General features: G+C 35.6%; 1 protein-coding gene across 7 annotated transcripts in view; it reads right to left on the reverse strand.

Annotated features, from left to right (window-relative positions):
* LOC114156180 (CUB and sushi domain-containing protein 3-like) overlaps positions 1–27291 on the reverse strand; it is a 404435-nt gene that overhangs the window by 245865 nt on the left and 131279 nt on the right. For all 7 annotated transcript variants that reach the window (XM_028036459.1, XM_028036460.1, XM_028036458.1 and 4 more), the window contains exon 4: positions 9015–9212. In XM_028036459.1, the coding sequence (XP_027892260.1) occupies positions 9015–9212 (198 nt within the window). The remainder of the gene's footprint in view (positions 1–9014; positions 9213–27291) is intronic.

A 27291-nucleotide genomic window follows, 5' to 3' on the forward strand; every position in this document is an offset into this window, starting at 1 on the left:
AGATTTAATCAAATGGGTTTTTTAAGATAAATTTGCATACAGTTCGTTTTAAAATCAACTGTTAAATTTATTGCAAAAGCAATAAAACAACCTGAAATGACTGGATCAGAGCATTGCCAAAACTGCTTTATGTGAAAGGAGTTCCTGGTTTGCAGTAGTCAGTCTCTATAAAAGTGGTCCAAAAACTAAAACATGGTAAAATATGAATTACTGTTTTTACAAAACAGACAAAATGAATACTAGTTTTGACAGGAAGTTGTCAAAATACACAGGGCACCACAATTTGTGGGTTATGGGACTGCTCTACCAGAGATCAGTCAGTGTGGAAAGGATATTTCCTGATATTTCTTTCAACAGAAGAGTTCACCCTATAAACAAAAAATAGTCCAAGAAGGATTTAAGGAGCTCAAGAAGTTTGAGATGTTAACTTCTCCAAAGTCCAAATCTCAATCATCTGTAGGATGTACTGGATCTACAGTACATGCACCATCCATGAAGGCCCATCATGTAATTTAAAGGCCCTGCAGCCAAAATCTTGGTGGCAGAAAGCACAGCACACATTCAGAGGTTCAGTGAAGTTCACACTTCATATACAGTAAGAGGAGCACCAACACTCTAGTAGGTGGTGAAAACTCTTATGGAGGATCACTATAACTGGCTGATATATTTAAACAAATCTTATACCTTGAATGATTTGGAATAACCATCCAAAGCAATTAACTAGTCATTAACATGTAGTTTATTATAAACTTCAAAATGTCAGTCATTAGGGTTTAATACTAAAAAGTTGATCAGAGCAGCTTATCTTGCTTCAGATTTTTTAAATAATAATGTGTCATTCAGTTGTCTTGGTTGTGCTTTACCTTTTTAAGTCATCTCTAGATTTTGGCTAAATTCTCACTTTTTTCTGAATATACAACGAGGAACCTGCCTAAAACTAAATTCTGTATTTCTTTAAAACACACTAAGATTTGAAGTGTTATCTTTATTGAAAAAAAAAAAAAATCAAGTGCTTGATTAGACCATGGTACCATAAACACGAGCTGAACCAATGATCAGCACACTCCAAAGGACACAAAAACCCTGTGCCCAGACAACCAGCAGCCTGAATCTTGTTATGCTGGCAACACACAAACAACCACACATGCTCATTTCATTTCCGTTTCTCAGTGAGTCTCATTTCAGGTTTTGTCAGTGCAGATTATTACTTTTTCAGTAGCAACAATAACCCTCTACTTCCTCTAACTCAACCTCCTCCTCCTCCTCGTCTGTCTGTTCTGAATTCCTTTGCTTTCTTGCAGTTGGTAGGTTTATCCTATGACACAGGCTCACAGTCAGTCATAGGTTTTCTTAAGTTCAATCACAGTTATGGCAGAGGCTTTTCTTTAAAATAGAGAGATGTGCAGATATTTCAATTTCAGATCGCCAATCTAACACACTAACACAGAATCTAAATATAAAATATTTATGCAAATAAAGGTTCTTCATGAGACTCTAGTGATCCAGAGTCTAAAGGTGTATTCACACAAACGAGTTTTGGTCCGGACTCAAAGTGGACTTTATTTGTTTTGCTTGTTTGGTGGGGTTTGCTTTTACATTTTTTTCTTTCTTGCAAACATATAATGATTCATAAATAAAGCCATGCAAGTGATGATTGCTCCCATTGGACAAAAATGAAGGGGACAGGACAGATCACAGACCCAGAAAAACAAACTTTGGAAGACATGCATGCTGCACATCCCTCATGTGCATTTGTGCTTTTAAAACTGCTACAGCTTTTTGAAAGTCTAGACCAGCTCATGCAACCCAGGTTTCGTGATGCGATATTCTGGATTTTGGAATGCTGTTGCAAGCTGAATGAGATGAGATACTCTGTGCCCCCTGACCCACAACCTACTGCCAGCAGCATTGCTAAGCAGAAAACTTTGGATCAAATTTTCAGTGCATGCTGTAGCAGTGTTAGGAACTCTGAAGGGATCATTTTTACCATAATGTCCAGGAGCAGTGGCTCATGAAGTCCAAAAAGACATGCCTTTCCTGTAGTTGGTTCAAATCAGAAGTGAGACCACACCAGAGTTTGTTTGGAAGCAGACAAAGAACACTTCAAAAAATGGTTCTCAGTCCAGTTGTTTGCACTACCGTTCACTTTAGTGTATTCACGCCTGCACAAAAGATCTAGAACAACACGAGAAACAAACTGGTCCATTTAAATAATTTACCAAATATGTCAAGTGTGAATAAACCCTAACTTAAGTCTTGATTCTTTGTGGAATTCAAGTGTGAATCAAATCCAAATATTTAATGTAGACTCTAAGAATTTGATGTTAGAGCCTATAATCCGTACAGTTTAGTTTAGAGTCTTCAGTTCTTTATAGTTCACCACTTTGTGCTTATTGAATTTCATGCTTTCTGTCTGCAGTTTGGTAAACACAGAGAATATTTAATTTGCAAGTTGTGTTTTTCAATTACAGTAACAACAATCAACTTTAAATCTCTCTATACACCCTATAGTTAGGTTTATTGATTCTGAGGTCTACCTTGGAGCTGTAACCAGCCCCAATCTGGGACCTTGTGACTGAATCCACCCAATATCATAGTATTCTGCTGTGAAATTGTCATTAAAGGCCTTCTCAATATTAGCAGGCAAGTAAAATAATGGCTGCCCACTCTAGAATCACTGGGAGTTAATCAGTAGAAGATCTGCAATCCCATTTTTAAGCAATTTTTAGAGGTAAGCATTTAGAGTGTAATATCCTTTCAAATTAATAAACATTGGTGAGTGATTTGTGCTACTTTTTTTCATACAAATCCCTTCCTGAAAACCTGTTACATTATTTAATGCACGTAAACCACCTGTGAACGGATATGTTCAGTTGTTCATCATTAAAAAGGGCATTCACCTAGATCAGTTGTTGGCCATAGAGGTCACAGATTATGCTGAAAAGAGAGCAGTCATTTTTTTCTTTCTGAATATGGGTTTAATTTTCAAAAAAATATCCATGAATAATGTATGATAATTTAAGCACAGCATGTAATGTAAAGAGACAAGATTAATGAATCACATATTCACAGAAAGAGAGAAAGCATATTACCGGCGCAATAGCTAAAAGCACTGCATCTCCAGGCATTTGATTGCATGACTGAATAATTGATCGAAAGCTATTACAGTCGGTATGAATGCCTCTAGGTGTCAGCATGCACAACCACAAACTGTATGCGACTCTGTACTGTGTGTATGGGGGTTATTTGCGTGGGTGTGTGTGTGTGTAAGTGTGATGTGTAATTGACAGGGGGTGTAAATAGTTGTAGATGTGTGTTTCTGAGTTGGTGTGAACAAATTAGTAGCTTAGCTCCTCTTAGCCTTACTGACAGAAAGACAGAGACATTGCTAATCCAGCACTGACAAGTTGCCATTTGCTTCTCTTCTTCTTTTGCAATCTCCTCCCGACTTTCTTCCTTCCTCCTCTACCCTCAAAATTACAGTTTACTGCTCCACTATTGCTGGGCAACATTTTAGTACACCATTACATGCCTTTTACAGTTTTCAGTGTTTTTCTATTGCTCAGGAACAGGTCACATCCAAAGAAGAAAAACACATCTCTTATAACATTTTGTCATTGAATTTACAGCAAAGGAAATGTTTTTGTTTTCTCAAAAAAAAAACTTCCCTTGTTTGTCATGCAAGCTTTATCTCTTTTGATAGGATCGAGAAACAGCTAACTGATGTTACTACTATTGGATAATACTTCTGTTATCAACCCTATTCTCAGTTAATGGAAATTACATGTCTTCTGTTTGTATGATTTTTTTTCTATGTTTATGTATTTATGTGACTGTTTTACCAGTTTAAAGGTTTTCTGTGATACCGCTGTGCCATCTCAGACATGTTCAGAATATACAATCAAGGATTAGTGATACAGACTTAAAGTTAAATTTTTTGGAACATTAATATAACAAAATTCAGCCTTGTATTTTAAGTTGAAATTTATCACACTGTGAAGTAAAAGTCTCAAAAACAATTGCAATTGGATCAAACTAGAAATACCTGGATCAAATGCAATGATTTAGACTGTATTTGATAGCCTAAGTGGTCAATAATTAGAACTTTACACTTTTTTATAAAGTTTCCCAAAATTACATTATTTTGGATTTGGCTTGATATTCATAAAGTTAATAAGGATTAAAATTATTCAACTAACAGGCATTAATTGAATAATTTCAGCAAATTAGTAAAGCTTTTCTAACTAGTCGTGGACTTTCTAAACTATTTTGATCTATTTAGATGAAAAGAAATGATGTACAGTTTGCAAAATATAAAGTCATGTTATGTACGCATCTCAAGTATGTGTATTGTTTTTGATTAATTCTGTTTTTATATTGAGTGTTAAGAGGGAGAAACAATGCAAGTCTGCTGTATAAACATAGAGTATAAGTTACATTTTTAAACAATGTCAATGTTCCTTTTCCTTTCATCTGGGTGTGAAACATTAATGTTACATCCAGAACCAGTGCCTACAACTAGACAAGTAAGTATTTGCTGAACTGGTTAGAAATTAATGTTACTGCTGTGCTAAATCAAATACTCCAAGCCGTTGAAATACCGAGGTGTGTAAATCTTCAACAGTGCAGACAGAATATTTGAGTAGCACTGAAGTAAATTTGGTGGAAGTTGAGCACATTTGTGGTATGTTTTCCTAAATAAATTGACACTCAATGGAGTGCTGTACTCTAAAGTTGTATATTTTTTAGAACACCAAAAAGTCAGGTAGATACATAATAGCTGGATCTGATTTCTATAAGGGTGTTTTGCAGTGAGCTAAAATAGTTGGCAGTGTTACAGTTGGATATTGAATCCTTGACCGATCTACTTACTGTTCTCTGCACTGACCTCTTCATTTTTACACCCAAACCCAAAGACTAAAGCCACATCAACATTTTCACTTACACATAATCTAAGTCAGAGTGATATTTGGTGTAGTTTGACACAGGTAATGTCTATTACATTTAGTGTAAATATTTAGTGTAAAAACTAAATATATAATGTAAATGCTTGACTGCTGTCAAAGTGTACCCAAATCTGTACTTGTAGTTTACTAACATAAACATGTAATCAAAAAGCTGATAGCTTGATAATAACTCTGCTCAGGTCTGTTGTGCCTCATAAGAATTGGACCATCAGCAGTTTGTTAATTCTTTTTTGTACTTTCCATCAACAATACTTACCTAAAGTTATTCTTTTGTGGTACAGTGGGAAGAGGAGCCATGACATTTTAACTTTTTCAAACAGACTAATTTTGCAAATCTCCAAGATAAGTTTTTCCTGTATGTAAAATTTGATTTTAAATCTTTATGGAAAATGTGTTATCTTTCAAATCCAGAATATGATGAATTAAAACAATTCCAAAAAGAAAAGTGGGTCACTTTACACACAGTCTTAATAGATTCTGTCATTCTTTGCTAATGCTTGATGCTGCTACAAGTGACACAACAAATGATTAACTTTTTTCTCAGGCCTGCAACTCTTACTAAATACTGCAACATTAAGTTTTGGCACAGCAGTTCTTCTCTGGTTTATCTCATCTTATTTGAAAAAAAAAAAAAAATCCTTACTAAAGAGGAAACGAGGTAAACTCAATACTGTGAATCAATTTACAGATGCTATCTAAAAGTGGTGACGATTAAAGTGCCCTCTCTTCTGTGTTGAATATCTTCCTCTCAATAATACCAGGCTACCTCTCAAATCTACAACCAGAATACACTTAGGAGGAGCAAAGGCATTCAGTTTTATGTGAAATGCATTGTTTCTAAACACCTAAAGTGTTTTATGTGTGTAGTAGAGAAATGGATAGAAAAAACAAACATAGAAGTACATATAAATTCAGTTCACTAAAGGTCATGAACAAACCTCTTGTGCATTTATGTGGCCTCTGCATCAAGCAGAGGCGGAAATACATTATGATGTGAAATAATGTGAATAATGTTCAATGCAACATGAGTAATCCTTGTAAATTAACAGACTGGATAGAGTTGGTAAATATTTTTAAACAGAACATAAAAGACTTCTGGTTTTATATGACAGATCCCAAGCTTGGTATGTGAAACAAAACATATAATTGTTGATGTTATCACCAGAAAATGTCATTTGTTTTTTTAAAGGAATGCATTCTCTCCAAACACCACATGGACATTTCTTTGCACTGATGTTTCAGGTCAATCAGTGATTGTCCTTTTTAGTGGGGAAAATGATTTAAAATATTTTTTATCCTTACTGAGGTGTCCAGATGAAGTAGTATGAGTTCTTTTCAGCCCGAAGTCTGAGACATATATTTTCATTATCATAATACAGTACCACTCAGCTTCTTGGAGTAATGCATATATGTTTTAGATGATTTGCTTTGATGAGCTTGCAGTAAAACATGTTGTAAATGTTGTCAATAGGAGACTTTAGCAGTAAAAACATAAACTTTATCTGAAACATTACTTCAAGAATTCAGAATATTGTCGATGAAGGAAGATAAGAAGTGGAGGGTGTATGAAGTGTTAAACTGTACTTGAAGCCACACTGTAGAATATCAATTTCTTAATTCTGGCAGATTAAATAATTACAAGTCATGCAAGTCAATAGTTTTGCTTGTCTTTAAAGTTGATTGCTTTCTTATTTAGATCTCTGAAAGGAGCATTTCGTTTCATGTAAGACATTGGAAACCTTACATCATACTCCTGCTTTCTGTAGGATACCAAGCTCTATTTCCATCACTTTGATCACTCTTCTTTCCAGTTCAGAAAAAAGATAAAACACACCTGCTTTGGTACCATGGGAATGCTGGCATAGAGACCATGTCAGAATTGTTGAAACATTGTCAAATGTGTGTTTTGTGTGCTGAACAGCTTACTTGGTGACAAATTAAATTGTTTGGCAGCGATAAAACAGGGACAGATGTTTTTTTGTTTATTGTACTATGTGGTAAAGGGTAATTGGCTTGTACTTGTATTGCACTTTATCAAGTCCAGAGAACCCCAAAGCGCTTTGCGATACATTCACTCAGTCACCCCTTCATGCACATTCACACACTGATGGTGGCAAGCTACTGGATAGCAGCCACAGAGACAAGGTCATGCACTTTTTTATTTTTCCATTAAATAAGAAAATATATTTGTCTTTGAAATGTAGACGTAAAAGCAACAACATAGCTAAAATACATTAAACTTAACTGGAGATAATAATCTTAATAATAAAAATTTTTTGTGTTAATTTAAATCTTCCTGCTATTTTTATATAATCAAAGCAAACCTTATCTTTAAAGCTCACAGTATCAACACACCTATATCTTCTGTTCCTTCTGGCATTGATATGTTTAATTTTGCATCCGCCTACAAAGAATTGGAACTCTACTGTGGGATGAAACAAGGTAATGTATGTAAATCTAAAAATAAAGCTTGCCATATGATATATCTCACATACAGGCCTGTCTCCCACACACATCGTTGATCAGTGGGGGGAACAAAAGAACACACAGATACAAAAACCTCTATGTGAGTCTTTGGTGTCTCTGAAACATTAACATACAAACATCTGTACTCTGTCTTCCTGCCACATTTACACACACAATGTCCACATACATTTACAAAGAGTTTTATTCTAAAACTGTTCAATTGTTTACTCTAAAAATGTAGGAGCTATATAGTCGTGGAGAAATTAAGAAACCCTATGAAAGTCAGCTCATATGGACAATTGTTATTGATTTCAACAAGGGTAATATCAGTAAAGCTGAAGAAAAAACATTTACAATTTTGTTTTGCAAATTTGTGATAGAAAATGCAATTTCTGATAAAGAATAAATTAAGAGACTTCTTGATTTTTCACAAAAAGTTTACATGATGAGAACATACTGACTATGAGGGAGGTTAGCCTTGTCTAAACCTCAGAGACTGAATTTAGTGCACTACTACATTTTAAACTCTATAGAGCTATCTTGGGGCTTCAGACAGAACGTTGAAGCTGTAGTAGCTTCTGAGCCTGTTAAGAGGTTTAAATAGGTTTCATTAAACTACATAGTCAATAGTCTATAAGTAGAAGACATTCAAAACAAATATTGCCAAACCCAGATCTGTCCCTCAAGTCAGGTTCTCCCTGAAAACAGCCTGCATTACTCTAAGTATTCAGAAACCCCAAGATTTTGTCATCATGGGTCTAACAGCAGGCATCGTGCAACTGTTGATATGAGACGCAAGTCTTTCTTTTCTGGTTTAACTGTCATTTCCTAGGAGAGGCCGAGGATTTCTAAATTAATTATGTTCATGGAATGGGTTGTAAATAATTACAATGGCTGGACTGTAATTATTCATAGAACAGAATAGAGAACATGTTTTCTAAACCAAATACAGCATTACAAGACAAGAACCCCATTCCATCTGTGAAGCACCGAAGTGAAAGTGATATAGTTTAGGGATTATTTAATGCTATAGGACCTGGCAAAATTACGTCATAAAATACGACATGAATTCCCTTGTGTGTCAGACAGCTTTGAAGAAAATTTATAAACATTTGTAAAAAAAAATTAAAATAATAATTAATTGAAGCAGAAATGGGACCTGCTGCATGAGAATGACAGAAAGTGCACCAGTTACTACACCAAGGATGGGCATAAAACAAAGAAGCAACAAGTAACATTTTACAGGAGTCATTTTAACCAACAGCTGTAGGACTAGCTATTGGAGATTAGGGTGTCTTCTCTTATTTTGCAGAATACACAATTTTTTACATCCTTTGTAGAACCTTTGTTTCTTAATCAACAACTCAATATTTAATTGAGTTATCCAATTTTTCTACACGACTATATATTCTGATTATGTTCCCAACAATTTTGTAACAACTGCAAATCAACACATTTCATGTACTATTTTTTTTAGGATTTTTGGCAGCACTGTGCTGTATTTTAGAGGGCAAGGTTTTAGAATAAAATAAACTCTTCATATTTCATGCACACCAAAAAATACTAATATTTTATGCTTACCTCGACAAATAGGAGCAGGAAAATCCCAGACTGCAATGTTTGCTGCATTGGTTATGCATGTGAGTGTAGCATGACCGTCTAAGACGTAACCAGGGACACAGCTGTATTGCACCCGGTCTCCTACAGCGAAACGGCCACCACTACTTAGCACCGCTTTTGGTGGAACACCTGGATTCCCACAAGATGTACTGTGTAGTTCTGTGAAAAAAAGAAAATACAGAAAAATAAATTAATTCAGTCTCAGCATTTCTTAAAATGTAACAAAAAACATTTGTTAAAAGAGATCTGCAGGTTAGAAATATAATTTCTTTTTCCTCAATCACCTCAATCCTCACTCACCCTGAACAGTAGTAATATTCCTGTCTACTGGTCAGAAATGGCAAATGATGTAGTCCATTTAGTCTGGCTCCACAAGATATCATTTACTTTTGTAAGTTTCAAATTGCAAAAAGTAGAAAATGAAAACTGAGTGAGTAATTTATTGAAAACAACCTTCAAACACATTGTCCATCAGTTTGAGATTATAAATTCTCCTTCACTCCTCCCCCCTCAAAAAACATATCTGAAATTAACATATGAAAAAAGTCTGACAAAGGACTAATTTATTCACTGTTCTAATTCAATATTTGCTTAAATCAAGTTTTTTTTCCTGTAGACTGGCGGGAATATTTCACAATGTGGTGAAGATGGCTCGATGACAGAAAACTATAGTCTGGAATGTAAAGATTTTACAAGGACTAAAATTATAAGAATGGGCAACTCAAAACTCACTTGTTATGTTTTTTTGTTCCTCAGATCACATACAAATGCAATCTCATGGTTATTACGCCTGTATTCAGCATCAATAAAAGCCTTCTTTTAGGTGGAGAATGGGCCTGTGATTTCAAGGAAAGCTCATCAGATCCTTAGTGTAGGTCAAACTGGGTCAACTGCTTCACTTTTCGGTCACACGAGCCCAAGCAATGTTCAAAATTTAGAAGTGTGTTATTCTTTAGAATAACACACTTATTGAAAGAAAAAGGTTGATCTTGTCAGTGCTATTGTGTTTGATGGTGTTCTTATTGCTCTGTTTTTACATTTGCTGCTGTTGCATATATTTATATAAAGAAAGACTTTGTCAGATGTTTTTTGACTTTGTCAGATATTTGAAGCTTTGAATGTTTCCTGATTTTAGAACTTCACAACATGACTTTCAAATTACAGCTAACTGTGGAATATTGTGCTCTCCCAAACATTAGGTCATATCTCCTACGGGATAATGTTTGTGAGGGAGCGGAGAGACACCAGATGAAAAGACAAGCAAAAGCAGAGCTGACTGGATCTTATTGAGTAAATACCTGTTCATGGGCTTTTAATAAACATTATAACATGGTCTTTGGTTGGAAAACTTTCTACATGCATATAACTAAAATCTATCTCTAATGAACAACAACGTAAACTAAAGGATAATTGTATTTCACTCTTACTATTGAAAGGCGCAACATCACACAACTGAGAGAGCCTGAATGTGACTGACAAGCAAGGAAGAGACTCATAGGAAGACGGATGGTAAGAAAATAGAAATGCAATTCATTACATTCGCTAAACATTACTGTTACCCTACGCTTTGTTCTAAATGTACATAAAGTTTTGGTTTGGTATGTTATATACAGCTAAGCATGCTAGCTGCAAAGCAAAAACTTAATTGAAATCAAATTAGACTCGATAACCTTAGACAAAAGAAGTAAAGGATTAATATTTGCCCCTCTGGAACCATTTTCAGTTCTCATTCAAAAATGCAAGGACAACTGCGCTCATATAAAGATAAACATACACAGACGCAAAGACTTGGAGCAAGTGGGTGAAGAAGTATTACAAGCCATAAACCAAGACTTAGATGAGAGCACAGGGAGCAACTCCAGTCTTATAGTTTGAACTTGATTGATACAACTATGAAACTATTCAGACAGATAGAAGGCTGGGGTGTGTTGGAGCAGCAACCAGACAGATTGGGTGAGGGGGAGGCAACAACACAGAGAGAAAGATGAGAGAGGTGGTGGTAGGGGCGTTAGGAAGGGGTGCTGGAACAAACGATAGCCATCATGACAGATAGAACTATGAAACTATAAGGACAGATGGAGTGAATAGCGCAAAACTGAGAAAAAGGAAAGCAGGATGGAAAGAATTTGACAGATCTGCAAACTAGGCTTCTAATTAAAACTTGGAGGTAAAAGTAGAGCTGCAAGTTCCTTATATAAACACTGAAAATGAACAAAAATGTGCATTTTTCTCTTGGTAAGTGTAATTTTATTTAACTGTCATTTAGGATTCTGATAACAACTTAGACTTTAATCAGCATTTCACTACTCTGTCGCATCTTAAAAATAAATGGAAAAGTTAGATAGTCGGAATTATGTAAAAGTAAAGGTTTGCTCATCAAGATTGGCTAAATAAACTTTTTTTTTTTCAAAGGTAGGGTGGGAGGTGAGTGAGTGGGGTGATCTAAAGATAGACTAAAGTTAGATGAAAAGCTGTCCCAGTTCAACTGTATATTTCTAAAGATGAAGATAAAGAACATTGCATTCTGAAAGCTTTTGGTTTGAAGTAATCCTTTGTTTTAGTCCACACAGAGCATGAAGTGGAAAAAAAAGACAGCCAGAGGCAAACGGTTTTGCTAAAGACCCTCAGAGAAATCCTTCCAACTACCACCCTGCTTATCTCCACACACACAGTGACAGAGAAACATACACTGATGAGACACACTTGGATAAAAACACATAGGTCCACGCACACATCCACACAAACACAACAAGGGTCATCCATCACTGTGGCGATCCCTTGTGTTGTATTGTGATTGGATGTCAGGTTGGCCTGGTGTCGTGACCTTTTGGCCTATCGATTTAGCAAGTCAGCTTGGCCCCACTCAGTGTCAGAATGTTTGTTCTTCAGTATCTTATCAGGCACACATTTACTTTCACCAACACTCACACTTGCACACGAGCAGGGATACATTTCTATTTGTTTGAAAATATGCTATTGACAACGTAAACCCACTTTAGCTGTTTCAATTTCAGCCTGTGTTCCGTCATCTTTATATTAAACTTTCCCTTATTTTCTGCCTCATTTGCCCCCACCCTCCCTCCAGCCTTCCTTCAAGCCATTTTCCTACAGGAGAAAAATCACCAATTTACTCTAACACCTGGAAAGGATACAATCTGCATCTATGCCCTGGTCCAATGACATTGTATCAGTTGTGGATATTTATAGACTCTGGGTCATATCAGCAGTGATGGAAGCTTGGTATCCAGGTGGACAGAATCATTTGCACAATGTATACAGTCCAAAGCCTTGAGTCCAAGGTTTTTTGATCACTTCCCCCCCAAAGTGACATCAGGCCATGAAGAGAAAATAAAAGAACTTTAAAACAGATCTTGAAATGTACAGGCTGCCAGTGGAGAGAAGTAAAAATGGGGTAATGTATTCAGACCTTCTTGTTCCAGTTAAGTAGTGTTGCAGCATTTAGCACGACCTGCATACGTCTAATGGACGCATTACTAATCCCAAAATAAAGCAAGTTACTATTATACAGCATAAACATAAAAAATGCATGAAAAAACTTTCTTGATATAGTTGGATTAATTTTGGTTAAGTGTCTCAAATGAAAAAACAAACAAACTAGATTTTATGACAGTTTTAATCTGGGTTTCAAGTTTAATATTCTGCATCAATCTTTTCTCCCAGACTTGTGATGAGCCTAGATCTACTGTATGTTAGAATGCAAGAGCCTCCAAAAGCTATCTATGTAACAATGGACGGGAAGCCTGTGTTTGCATTGAATAAAAGCGCCAAAGAACACAAAATCACAGAGTTTGACTGCAGAATGTTTGCTCCTCCAAATAAGACTTCAACATTTGCAATGGAATAGCCCTTACATCCACATATTGCTCCAAGTAAGAATTTAAAAATTTGTGATAAAAGTATATAGATTTTTAAACTAATCCACATTTCTAGGCCTTAAACTGATTCACTAATTTTAGGACAATATTTTATTAGTTTAACAAGAAAACAATTGGCAAACAGTGTTTACCTTGTAACAAAGTCAGGATGAACACCTTCTAGATTGAAAATGAGTAAATTAAGCATGAATGATTATAGTTATTAAAATGCCTAAAATATCTATTTCAGGTATTGTGTTGCTTTTGTGTTCAAAAGTATTGTCTAACTAATAATTCATGCTGTGAGCAAAAAGCAAGTCTGTTTTGTTTTGCTGATAGCCATTAGTGTTAATTGTCATTTTCTTTAGTTTTATATAAAAACAATCAAGTTACTAATTTCTGACTCACTAAAACCTGTTAACAGAATGAATACTAATATAAAGAGATTCAACTTTTTTTTTCTATTAGCTTTAAAAACAATTTTCAGTATCACTTTTATTAATTTAAGCATTTCTTAAGGCTTCTAGTTGAACAGCAATTTAAATGTTATTTTATGTAAATAACTAATAGTTTTAATTTTAAAACCATGTCTTTATTGCTAGTGAGGAACAAAGCAGCTGTAAATGCCATCTGGGAATTTCATCTTTATCTTCCTCTTCATAATACTTCATAGTATATTATTACTTCATAATAGTAATTTTTGCATGTGGTATTTTGTGTATATTTGCTCTTCTGATTATTTCGGAGTTTTGCAGCAGAATAGGATATACGCGACATCTAACTACAACTGATTATAAAGTTTATTGTGTGCTTCATGGCCCTGTGAACCACTTGGCTGGATATGATATATTATAATTAATCCTGATGACAACCATTAGGAAAAATAATAATAATAATCTTCTTTCAGAAAACTTCTGGCAAATTATAGAACTTCAATTTCTTAAGGTTATCTTATCAGTCCGACCCCGACTGTCACAGTACAATTTATGCACTAGTTATGGAATCAGCTTTATTTTTGAAAGTCAAACTTGCCTGATATTGGCATTAGCCACAGCCTACGGGAAAGTCAAATGTCATCTCTTCCTACTGCATTGAAGGTCCAGCAGGTTAATTCTCTGCTTTGGCACACAAAAAAGTTTGCTGCATCAAACTTTTTTGATGCAGCAAAAAAGTTTGAATCTTATCCCATTGTCTTTTGCCACTCTCCACTTTCTCAGATTTGGTCATTCCTGGTACATAAATCCCTTTTTGGCTTTCTGTTTAGTTTACTATGAGAGTCCCGTCGTAGTTTAATTAGGTAACCTTATTTAGTGTCCAATGGTGGATAATCTTTTTTTCGTGGTTTATTGCGATCTGCCCACTCTTATTTATTTCCTCATACTAACTCTTTTTTTAAACCAATTCCTCTTTATCTTTCTATTTATCTCCACCTCGCTTTCTATTTTCCACTCTCTCCCCAGTTCACCATAACCATGATTTCAGTCTCAGTTGTTTCATTACAAGCTGCTGCTTTTATGGGCCATCTGTAGTACCATCTACATTTGTCATTTAAGCAGATGCACTTACACACACGCAAATGCACAGCGATGAACACAGACTCGCATGCAAAGGAAACTCCACCAGTTACTCTATCTCACACCCTCTCCAACATAACCATTTGCATTTTATTTCTCCCAAGATGAGCAATTAATGTAGAGTTCACTTTAAAGAAGAGATGAGGAAAAAAAGAGGGAAAAGCAAGAAGGGTAAAAAGAACTGATCAGCGTGTAAAACCACAATTCCCACACATTTTCATTTTAGAATTCCAGACTCAAATTTGGATGATAGTTAAAAAAAATTAAGAAATCAATTGATGGATAAAAAACAGATGCAAATAACTGAACCCACGTTTGAACAGACTATTAGATAGATGGACAGATTGACATATTAAGAAAATAGAAATAAAAATTTTTTATGTACTGTTTCCAACCAGACATTTCTAGGCCTAAAACTGACTTAACGTATACCCTCATCCTTCCAAAATGTGGGAATCCAGTGAATGACTTGAAGAATGACATACCAGAGGGACAATGTGAAAATGCTCCCTTGATTATTTAGGGTCTTTTAGTGAGACAGATGATGTGGCACACCTGAGAAATTGATAGGGTGGGGTGAAGGACAGTGAAGTTATAGAACAAGCAGAAAAATGGAAGGAGTGGCAAAGAACAAGAGGGATGATTCATTGAGTATGGAGGTTTTGCACCTCCGTCAGCAGTACTTTTCATATAAAACGATGAGACGGGTTTTATACATGAACAGAACGCGCATCAAGACGCTTGAAAACACAGCACAAATCTGTGCAAGAAACCATCTATTTAAATTTGCTGTGACAAAACCTAAAAGAATATTTCTTTGAAATCATTTTCATACCTTAGGCATAAATGGACAATATATGGAAAGTATTATAGCACAAGACTTGCACATGAGGACACTCATGTATCAAATGTTGGATATAGTCAATTTGCTGTTACGCTAGATTTATTTAATAGTTTGGTAACATGTATCCATACACTCTTGAGGCGCTTGTGAGTTTTTAAAAAATATATAAAGTAAATATCAAAGTATTACAGTATATTATAGTATCCATTGCTGCCGCTATTGTGTGTTTTGTTATTTGAGCTGACCAATAATAATAACAATAATAATAATAATAATAATCTGAGGTTTATTTTACTGTTTCTGCCATGCATTTGTGAGACTTTTAATTATGCCTTTCAACTATTGTTTTTCTTACAGTTAAAAAGTATTGTTAAACTTACAGCTTTAGCAATTAAAAAAAGAGAGAAATAGGTGCACAAATTTACATTTATTGAGTATGTTTTGCCCTGAGACAGACTAGCGACATGTCCAGGGTGAACCCCGCCTCTCGCCCGGAACGTTAGTTGGAGATATGCACCAGCACCTCCTGACCCCATTAGGGTCAAGGGTGTTAGGAAATGAATGAATGGATGGATGGATGGATGGATGAGTATGTTTTGATAATTTATTCACACAAAACATATTTAAGGTCACAATTTGAAAGTTTTGTGTGGTTACCATCAAAACAAAGACAACTTGCATCAGAAAAGTATTACATGAAAACATTTTTTTGAACTACAGGTGAATAAGAAATAATCCCTCTGGCAGCACAGAAGCTCATTAGTAATAAATGTTTGTGTGAATCAACGCTAAAATAACAACCGTAGGGACTGTAAAGACACTACATGTCACTATAAAACATGCTATTCAGTTCTTGACAACAACTCAAAATGAGAAAACTTTAAATCTATTTTACAAAGTTAAAGTAAGATTTTATAACAGCTAAGAAAAATACACAGTGGTTTGTCAAAGGCTGAAATGTTTTGATAGGAAATCAACGCTTATCTGTTTTTTCTTTCATTTAACTGAAGCAAATCTACAAAATTGTCAGTTCAATCTATTATACTGCATTTAAAATGTTACTGCAGAACTGTCAAGGAACTGTCATCAATTAGCTCAACCAGCTATTTTCTCAGTTTCCTGCCATGACAGCTGAACAATTGTGCTAGCCGATGGTTGTTTCTATGTGGATGTGCCTGTTTAAATTTAAAATGATGAACACCAGAATGAGATATTCATCACTGCAAATAATGACATCTTCCTACGAAATTTTAGATTCTGCTGGAAAAACCTAATAACAATTAGTCTGACCAGACCAAGAGACATTTCTCAGCTGTCTAATTACATAATGCAAATTTAGGAGGAGGTTTAGCAATATCAGATCTTTGATTCAGGACTCTTTAAAATAAAATAAAAAATTGAAGAGTGTCAAGAGAAGAGCCAAAAAGTGCAAGTGGAGTTTGAAAGTGTCCACAATTTGTGGAGAAGGGCAGAGCACAGTTCCCACTTCAGGACATTGGTAATGAATACTGACTCTACATGGACATCAAACACGACAAGAGGAAGAGGGCAAGCAAGATAATTCAAGTAATAAAACAGTCTGGCACAACTCCAGCCTCCTATAGTCGTCACCAGCTGCTGCCCTGTGAGTGGAACAACAACGGATGTGACGACAGACGTTATTCCAAACAAAGTCCAATTGAGCTCCTAAACTCAATAGGACTTTGAGTTTAGGGGCTCAAAGTCCTATTGAGTTCCAATAGATACAGGGAAGCTTGGAAGATCTAAACATATAAAAGGTTTTAAGCACACAAAGACATAGGCATAGAAATGAAATTCTGCCTCTGAATATTTATTTCTGGTCCTGGGAACACTGAGTGAAAAGGACACTGAGTGAAAAGGTCTCTGAGGAGTGGTGAAGATAATTCAAATTCAACAAGCAACTCTTAAACACATTTAGGTCTTTACCAATAACAAGATATAAAATTTTAATTTTTGACCAACAGGAAACCAGTAGCGCTTTCAAGAGATGAGTAATGTGATCCATTTCCCTGGTCTTGGTCAGGACTGTGAAATCAAGACAAGGAGGAAAGTGCAACTGACTTTTTCCCTTTGTTTTACAGAGACAAGCACAAGTACCATTACAAAAACTTAACCTAATCCATTTACAGGGCTAGTTCTAATATATATATATATGAATATCTGGAAGTGTCTTTGGAAGTAGTACACTAACGTAGTAATATACTTTATTTGGATGGTATGAGTCTAAAGAAATACGTTGTGCTTCTGTAAGCTCTGAGGTTTTTCGGCCTGAAGTCTGAGTCCCAAACTCTAATCTTTCTTGGGCCCAAAATAATGAATTCTGTCTTTCCTGCATTAGGCTGAAGTAATTTTCAAGTTAGTGACTGTGAAGGACTGTGGTAAGTTATCAGTGTATGAGAGATCCTGTGCTGGGCATATACTGTAGATAAAGAATAAAACCAGCTCAAGAAGGTAGCCATCAGAAACCCAACATGATTTTTGTTCTCCACAATTTTAAATCGTCATTTGCCACAAAGTTTTCCATTAGGAAAGCAAAATCCATTTTAGTGCCCATCTTTCCAGTCTATCAGTCAAACACATAATTTAGATTCAGTAAAACAAAAATGTATCACTCTTTTAAAATACTCTTAGTCTTTTCCTAAAGTAACAGTGGGCGATAGAAGTTTTAAGTTGCCCAGTTTTTTAAATTGTTAAGACCCAACAAGCTAAAAATTACACGCCTCTGCAGTATTTATCTAAAAATAATGACCGTTCTCTGCCTCAGCCGTTCACAACAGGGATCACTATTTAGGGCAACTGCCTTTGGACTCAGCCATCCCTGCTCCTATTCCAATCATCCTGTTTCTGCTCCAATCATCCACTTCAGATGTTATTGCATGAACACTTAATACAAAAGTTCCAAAATTATAACAGAATGCTGGATTTAGTACAGCTGTAAAGTTGATCACAGTAGCATAATTTGTGTGTTTTAATCATCATCAAAACACAGTGGTTACCTAATTGGCCCCGAAGGGACTAATGTAGAGCTGTTTTTGGTCATATTTTACTCAAGCAATAAACAGGAAAAAATTTATCGCCTGTGTCTGTCTGCTTATTCTAATTCTTTTGTTTGTTTTCTCCAATTGATTTGTAAGAGGCATGCATTGGACATTACACAGGAGACCCATGTCTGTATTTTGTTAGTCGCATGAGCACAGTAGCGGGTAATGCCTAATTTGCTTTTTCAGAACTGACATATTTAGCATTTAAACAGAATAGAAAATGTTACACGGTATAAAAACCTGGCATAGAAAGAGAAAAATACTCTTAAAGTAGCTAAGTGAATTTTAGAACTGTTTACCAATTCATCTCTGTTACCTCAAATTCTTGATTTAATTGAATTTAAATAGTAAGAAAAGGCACTGTCACCCAGGGTGCAACTAGATAATGTTCCCAAGGAGGCTTGTAGGGGAATTTGGCACTAATGTTTTACATAAATGCTTACTTTCAATGCTGCCTTTTTAATGAATAAAAAGTAAAGCGCTATTACTCCTAAATTTTAGTCATTCCATTACACAAATACTAAGAAGTGACTTTGATCATTTTGACTATTAAAGTATGTGTCAAATAAACTAAATCAAATCAAACATATCAAATTAATCCAAAACAATAGCAGAGTCAAAGGTAAAACCAGATAAGCCAAAGTGGAAGATATAAGTAAATTGGAGTTTCAGACTGTTTAATAACTTCTTTAAGCAGCTAGCTGTGCTGCTTCGATTATCTTAGCTTGTATGTGACCAGGAATGCTGACAGAAAATTTGGTTCCCCATGTCTTTTTTCTGTCTGTCTTTCTTTATCCATTTTATAGATCAGGGAATCTAATACTTCTAGATTCCCAGATGTTCTTTGTCCATATGCAGACTGTTCAGAGCTATTTGGGGGGAAATTAGATCATTCTAGAGCATTTACATATACACATTCCCTCTTCAGTGCAAAAGTTTCTCTATTTGGATTCCTGGCAGGAAAATAATGAAAACACTATTCTCAATTCAGTGGAATCATGAAGTAGGTTCAAGCAGACTGTGGCAAGCACAATATATATTTTGGCCAGTCATTACGGCATAAAATGACCTTCTTCTGTTACGCTCTGGGACAAATATATAATTTTAAATCACTTATTTTTCAAATCCAATTAAATTACCAGAAAGAGTAATTTGAGCCATTTCCTGTCAGAAGTGATTTTGAAAGTCATTTGACGAAAAATATTTCCAAAACCTATGTTTCTCTTGTTGATATGACTGAAATAAGATTTGAATTATCTGCCAGCAGCTAAATGAGAAATACATTTCACTTTAGGGGTCGCTATGCACGCAAATTTGTAATCACTCGAGCCAATAAGAGATTCACTTTCATGTTAATGCAGGTTGTAAAAAATCTGCTTCCTCTTTGAAATTCAATGGAGATAGCTGCAAACTTTCATCTGACAGATATACATAATTAGACTCAGCCAAGTGAAGATGAATAAAACTTGGCTGCCTGAAACAAGTTAATCATTTCGAAGAAAGACAATAACCCAGTAGTCACAATTATCTTATTTTTTTGTGGCATAAATTTTCATCTACCAATGGTAGTTGAAAAGATGTACTTAGTTTCACCGAGCCAAGCAATTTTCCCATATTTAATTGAATGAGCTGCTCTCTGACTGCTCACAAAGAAACATGCAGATGTCAATTATAAGCTCCTTACCTCCACTTCAGCAGTCTGCCTGTGAGAACCCTCCAATGCCAGTGTGTGCATGTCACTGCATGTGTGTATACAAGGATAAAGATGTGTGTTTTGCTTGTGTATCTATGTCTGTGTGGGTACAGCTCCTTGATACTGTGATCAATGTTTCTCTGAGCCCTGGTTCAATAAACCATTAGATATCCCCCCCAAAGACATCCTGCCAACAGAACTTTATTAGACCCATACACATGCATACAAAGAAAATCAAAAACACCCCCCTTCTCTCTCTAATTGTCCTGTGTTTACAGGCCGTTGCCATAAGGCCTGAATAACATCGTAGCCTGGTTTAAGCTACTTTCGCAGGATACTTTTCTGTACTCATCATTATTTGCTTGTGTCTGTTATGAGAGGGCTGACATATTTCTTTTAGAAGGACAGGACAGGTGAACAAGCGCTATCGGATTTCATAAGATGGACTGGCAACAGTTTCAGTGTTGCAGACATTTGGTTTACCAAATGTAAACCAAATTTACATTTGAAGGTCATTTTACAGAAGAAGGTCATTTTATGCCGTAATGACTGACCAAAATTTACCAAATTTACATTTGGTTTAATGTAAATTAAGCTTTGGTTTAATTTACATTAAACCAAAGCTTATAAGAAAGGTGCATTGGGACTTGCTGCAAATATGATATTTGATGCACTCAGAGCAAAAGGGTATTGTTTTTTGCATGACTATCTCCAGCAAGATGATTTATTTGCAGATTAATAAACTGTGTGTTTTAGACAAACTGATTTTCATCAAGTCTGTCGATGCTTACTGGAAAGCAATAAATATTAGTCAGTGACCCTGAAACAAATGTATTTTCAATATTCACAATGCATAAGTAAAGCTATTTTTTATTTTCAAAACACACTCACCTCATGGGGGTTTAAAGTTGTTGTTTTTTTTTTTTTACTGAATTCACACTTTTTCACATTTATCTGTTTCTACTGAATCTTCTCTTATCTCTCTTTACAGCCCCTCACCTTATAATTAATTAAAAGTGTGCTGTATGTATGTGTGTGTGCTCGCTGTTGCACGCACACTTCAGACTTCAGTATTAGTTAAAGGTGAGAATGCTAATTGGTCAGATCAATAACAGGTCGTTAGGCCTCGGGGCTGACAGCCAATAGGAAATCGTTATGTGTCTGACATCACTGTCACTCTGCTAAAGCTGCACTTTGACATACGCGTATGCAGACATGCACACAGTCACACCGTCACACACATAAACCAACTGACATTTCTGTAATCTAAAAGGGTACAATGGCTACAAAATAGGGTGAGAGACAGAAAGCAAGGTTGGAAACTGAAGAGTTAGCACGATTGGCACACAGACAGAATTTTACAGTTTATCCTTAAGACTAGATCAATAACCATTAAAGAAAAAAAGGAAACAGAGTAAGAAAGACGTTTTAAAAAAATTAAACAAATGCCATAGTTGTCACTCAAGAGAAGTAAATAAATTAGGGGTGCCAACATTAACGCATTAATGCGTTAAAGTTAATGCATTAGCATTTATGCTTTAATCTGAAATATTAATACGTTATTATTACATTAAGCAGATTAATCAAATTATCCTATTTGACCAAAAAGCCTCTCTCCCATACAGGGTTATCTAGTTCGCAGCAGTGCATTATGGGAGTAACACACGGGGGAGCGACAAACAACAGTGAAAGATAAGTTTTACAGCAACAAAAGTTGAACATTTTCAATATTGTGTCGCCATTGCACATCTATCTGCACAAGTTTGAATTTTCACATGCACAAATTACACCGGTTGCTGGGATGGATGAGGACAAGTGACTGTCGCACAAGTACCATAGGATATGAATGTAGAGGGATATTACTAGCTTAGGGTTTAAAACAAAATGACTTCCTTTAAGCCTTCCTGAATGAAAAGAAAAAAAGAACTCTGGAAAACTGAGATCTTAAGACATGTTTGCTTTGAGAAAATAAAAGACTGGCGGTTTTAATATGGGGTATATGGGCAGTTGCCCAGGGCGGGATCAGAAAAAGGCCTGGCACCCAAGAACTAGAAAATAGAATATTTCGTATTCGGTTTTCCTCTGAATAAGTTTGTCGCTACTCGTATGTATGTGTAGTGGTGTAGTGTAGTTACTCACAAATTTAAATTTCCCAAACAAATTTAGGCATAGTGATTAATCACAGCACCAGAGTGTTATTAATCTGATTAATTTTTTTAATTGATTGAGAGCACTAAACTTTAGCTTTTCTAATCCATTTCAACCCATCCATTTACATCATGTACGGTCTATTTGTCAGAAAAGTCTTAAATTATCTGTTTTTTATTTAGTTATGATCTTCTGTTTGTCTCTATGCATTGAAAATATTACAAAATTTGTACAATTAATTCTGATAAAAAAAAAAAATCAGCATTGATAATGTGTGATAGTAATAGTTTTGATTAACTTACACTAAAAGAACTAGATAGATGATCATTGACAAGCAATTGCCATACTGATAATCATTTGCTTCTTGTTGCATAAACAATCCATAGACTAGTAACAAAGTCAAAGTTGTTCTTCATAAAGCTGTATTTGACGGAATATCTTTTGACAGATATTCTTTCTTTAAATCAACCAACACCATGACTTTACAGTAATGGCAGGTTATGTAAGGTTAGTGATGTTAAGTGGCATATAAAAAATTAACTGGTAGACTACATCCAGATTATTGCCTCTAGAACTCATGAATTTCGTCATAGGTCATTAGTGAATGAGAACTTTTGTTACACTCTGGACTTTATTGTTCACATTTAAAAGGTGCAGAGACTGAGTTTGTCTTTTAGGGTGTATGTTTGAGACAAATAAATCTTCACTGTGCAGAGACAACATTACTGGATAGTACTTTTCTACAAGGGTGTATTCAGCAAGCAAGCTGCTGTAGGATTGTGCAGCTGTGTGCTATCATGTGTGCAATATCTAATAGCTGTGGTTATTGTAGCATGACTTATTAAATTTAACATCAAGAAGACCCCCTGGAAAGCCTACTGATAGAAACAGGGACTGCACACACCCACATTCACCCAGTCACTGCCACACAAGTATTTTAGGAGATCATTACAATTTTTATTTTATTTTACTTTTACACAGGTTTCTGTTAAAGTAATAGACAATGTCTTGTCTACAGTACACAACATCCAGAGCTGCTTCAGTTTAGGAAAGACAAATTTTAAAAAATTACTAAATTAAATTACTCATGAACAAGCTAATGGCCAAACAGACTGGTGTCAGTTCAAGAAGGACATTTCTGCCATGGAAAACAAGTACTGAGTGGTGTCAACATTTATGAATTAGATTTGCTTTAATAATGACAGAAGCCTCAAAACTGACCCTGGCCTGGTTATCACTTTACCAGACTTTCTTGTTGGACGTAATCTCTGCTTCTCCAAACAAATGTAATTCATATTCACTGATTTATTGTCAATCATCAAGACCTAAAAACCATTGAAGAACAAAATGTGTTACTTAGGCCAACCTGAAAAAACAAAGCAAAAACACAACAACAACAAAACTAACAAACAAACAAAAAAACCCACAAAAAAAAATAGAGCAGCAAGGTTTGTGAGCCTGAAGGCAGAGGCTGACAATCAACCCTGTCCAGCCTCTAAGTCTGCTTGGCTGATTGACTGAGAGAAGGGTGAATAGTTTATAAGGTGGGTGGGTGAGGCTCATCACAGACAAAGTAGATACTGCATGAGCATCTGCATCAAATGTCAAAGTCTAAAGAATACACTAAATACTCTGATTATACAAAGACACACATTAAACTGGCTGTATTACACATTTTCCTGGCACTCAGTGCCATTTTATAGCACAACCAAGTAACTATGTTACCTTCAGTTGTTATAAAAATGTATAAATATGACTTAAAAGTAATTTGACTCTAATTTAACACCTTGAAATTGGGGCTCTGTCTCTTTAAAAACTACTGCTCTTTCAACTCCGCCTTCAGGAAGTCGCCACAACATTGCCAAACCAATATAGGATCCATTCTTCTTTGTGTATGGCCATCATTATCCATACACATTTGTATTTGCTGATATAAATTCAATTTTGAATAGGAAGGAAGATGCTGGAAATTTTTGATAAGAACTAACCAGCCTTTGTCGCACCTTGTCGCGCCCAGAAAAAGTCCTACACCAGTCTGACATAAAAAATGAGAGGACGCTTTCAACCACATATCAGTAATAAAATAAGTCAGTGGCCGGCATGCTTCATAATCCTCATAAAAAAGTGCTATTGATGAGCTTTCTTAATGACTTTATCTGTGATCATAGCCCATGTAAGGTCATTGGACATTTACTGGCTCAGGTATTTAGCTGCATTCACACGGTATATGGCTTCTTCAAAAAATAAGGCAGGAACAATTTCTGCTCGAAGTCCGCCATGTCCCCATTTCACTTAAACATTGTTAGTGAGACTCTTTGCCTTGTTCCAATCAGGAAGGTCATTCTATTAAGACTTATCATTGTTGAAAATCAAACCAATAGGGCAAGCCAGCATTGCTCTTAAAACACCCAGAGACTTGAAGCCCCCTTTACATAAGTCCTCATCTGCAGACTTTTCACTGTTTCTGTTTTCTGGTAGGACCAAGGTGGCAAAATAGTTTGAAATTAATCCTTTATTGTTATGCCTCAAACCACTAAATTACGTTCGGGTAGTCCTGCAATGTCTGACTTTTTCAAAGGTCAGTGGGTGTCGTGGATTTAGGTTATAATGTAGCAATGATAAAAGCTTCAATGACCAGTTGGCAAATAATAAAACAAAAACAAAACAAACAACAACAAAAAGAACAGAGGGAAGGTGCTTTGCCTCATGTACATTTCTTGATATTTGAATACATTAAAGAAGTTGAGGTGAAGAGCAATGAGGCAGAACAGACAACTTTAGTCAAGTTTAGTTTCTGCAGCCTGGTAATGATTGAAAATAAACCAAAATCAACCATGTTTTATGCCCCAGAACAAGGCCTCTCAGGCTTTGCTTATGCAACTCTATATAAAATATAAATATAAAATGTGTAACTGTACAAAATAAATTGTAATACTGGCAATGTGTTACTTATATTTGCGCAGTTATTCACAATTATTTTCAAAAGGCACAGGGGTTGCAACAAATTACTCAACAAATTATCTATGCCACTCCAATAGCCTTGTCCAATACTAAATAGAGGGGTACATCACAATAATACTACTACTACTACTACTACTACTACTACTAATAATAATAATAATAATAATAATAATAATAATGTTTCTCAGTAATATTCAAAAATATTTTGGTTCCAGCAGTATATGTTGCAGTGACTCTATAGATATGTATAGTAGAAAACCAAAACGCTTAGTCTGTACAACTTCCACTTCTGCTAGTCCATCTGTATTTCTTCCCCAATAGCTTACTTTTTTGAAGCAATTTTGTTGCTGCTGGTGATTGTCCCAACTATTTCAGTGGCAAAAAAATAATAATAAAGAAGGCTGTTGGGACTATGGGAAGAAAACTCGTTTACCTCGACTCCTAGTGTTTGCTAAGGCTGGAACTTGCTCACTACTAGCTCACCACAAAGTGGCTCTACGTTACTCTGTGGTGATCGACACCTTGCAGCTGCGCAGCGCCGCTCGTCATCTGCTTGGATCTGAGAGTAGCTGCTTCTAAGGCTTCCAAGATCTCATCTTTTTCATCATGGCCTTGCTTCTCTTTCTCAGTTTCTACAACAAATAATTGATCCCCCCTCATCATTAACAAATCCTCAGTTCCTGCCTAGGACTCAGATTGTGACTTTCTCTCTTCATCTTCCAACTCGAAACAGACCACCACTGCCTGCTGCACATTCATTCTTTGCATCATCCTGTATATACAACCCCCGTCTCCCACACTAACCTACGTATAATTTACAAATTAGATGTCACAAATCGCTACAGTATCAACACTTTCGGTCAATATCGCCACCTCACTTTTAGGGTTAATTATTTTAGAGTTATTTGTCTGTCATACTTGATAGAGTACGGCAGAGGCAAACATCACCAAGAAAAACTTGGACTCCATCTGCCGAATAGGAGTTATATTGAGAAAATGTACTCGCTTTTTTCCAGAAGATCTTTGCATGGGATCCAAATAGTAAAACATTTAAGTTTCACTCGTTCCAAAGTAATGGTTCCACACAGTGCTTTTATCTATTATCAGTTAAAGCATATGGTTTGTATTTCTATTTTGCAGATGCATGTTACTCATGAAAGATGAAATTCACCAGTTTATTGGCTGATAAATAAGGAATAGTATTTAGGCAAGAAAAAATATAATGAGATTGCTTTATTGTTGCTGTTCCTAATGATTAAAGTGAACAAATAACCAATTAGCAAGGTTCAAACCAAATGAGACAGCTGTCTAAAAGAGATCATCCACAGTGTCCGAGAAAGATATCAAACAGTAAAATAAAAATATAAAATTAAGTTGAGCAAAAAAAAACAAGAAGATAAACAAAAGCTAATGTCTGAGTCTCTATTTTTAAAACTATTAAGATAAATCTGAAATCCTTCCACCTTCTCTCTCCCTATGTTCGCTCAGGAATGTGCAACTCCCTGTTTGAGCACTATTGGGGAATAATCAGGCCAATTGTCAGAAAAAAACTTTTTACATTGCATAAATGAAAAGCATAACCATGCAGTTTCTTGAAGTTTTATTTTTCACTTTGGCATTGCTGTTCTACTTCCTAAAGAGCCGTACCAAAAGTACTGAAAGCTCTGAAAAGTGAAAATAAAAAAAAAATTGCTGACAGAACAAGGAACACAGCACCTGAGGAACACAGTGCTGTTAGACATTTTAACAATTTATAAGATGATTAAATTTTGAGAGAAAACCCCTAGAAATGGCTTTAAATAATGAAATACTGATGTGTTGCATTTTATTATGGCTACAGATAATTCTATATTTTATTTTCTATGTGGCAACAACACAGTTAGAAAAGGTTCTTTTTAACTAGCACACAATGACAACGTCGAAGGTATTGCATTCTGAGCGCAGCCTTACTCATGGTACAGAGAACTGCCATGTCAGCACGACCCTACTTGTTTTCTAGTTATGGTAATCAGGTGACATTCCTCCTTGGTTGGCATGAAATGCTGATTGGATGGACCGAGGTGGAGACCCTGAAGTGAGGC

Source organism: Xiphophorus couchianus, chromosome 13, assembly GCF_001444195.1.
Source record: "Xiphophorus couchianus chromosome 13, X_couchianus-1.0, whole genome shotgun sequence".
NCBI classification, from domain to species: domain Eukaryota; kingdom Metazoa; phylum Chordata; class Actinopteri; order Cyprinodontiformes; family Poeciliidae; genus Xiphophorus; species Xiphophorus couchianus.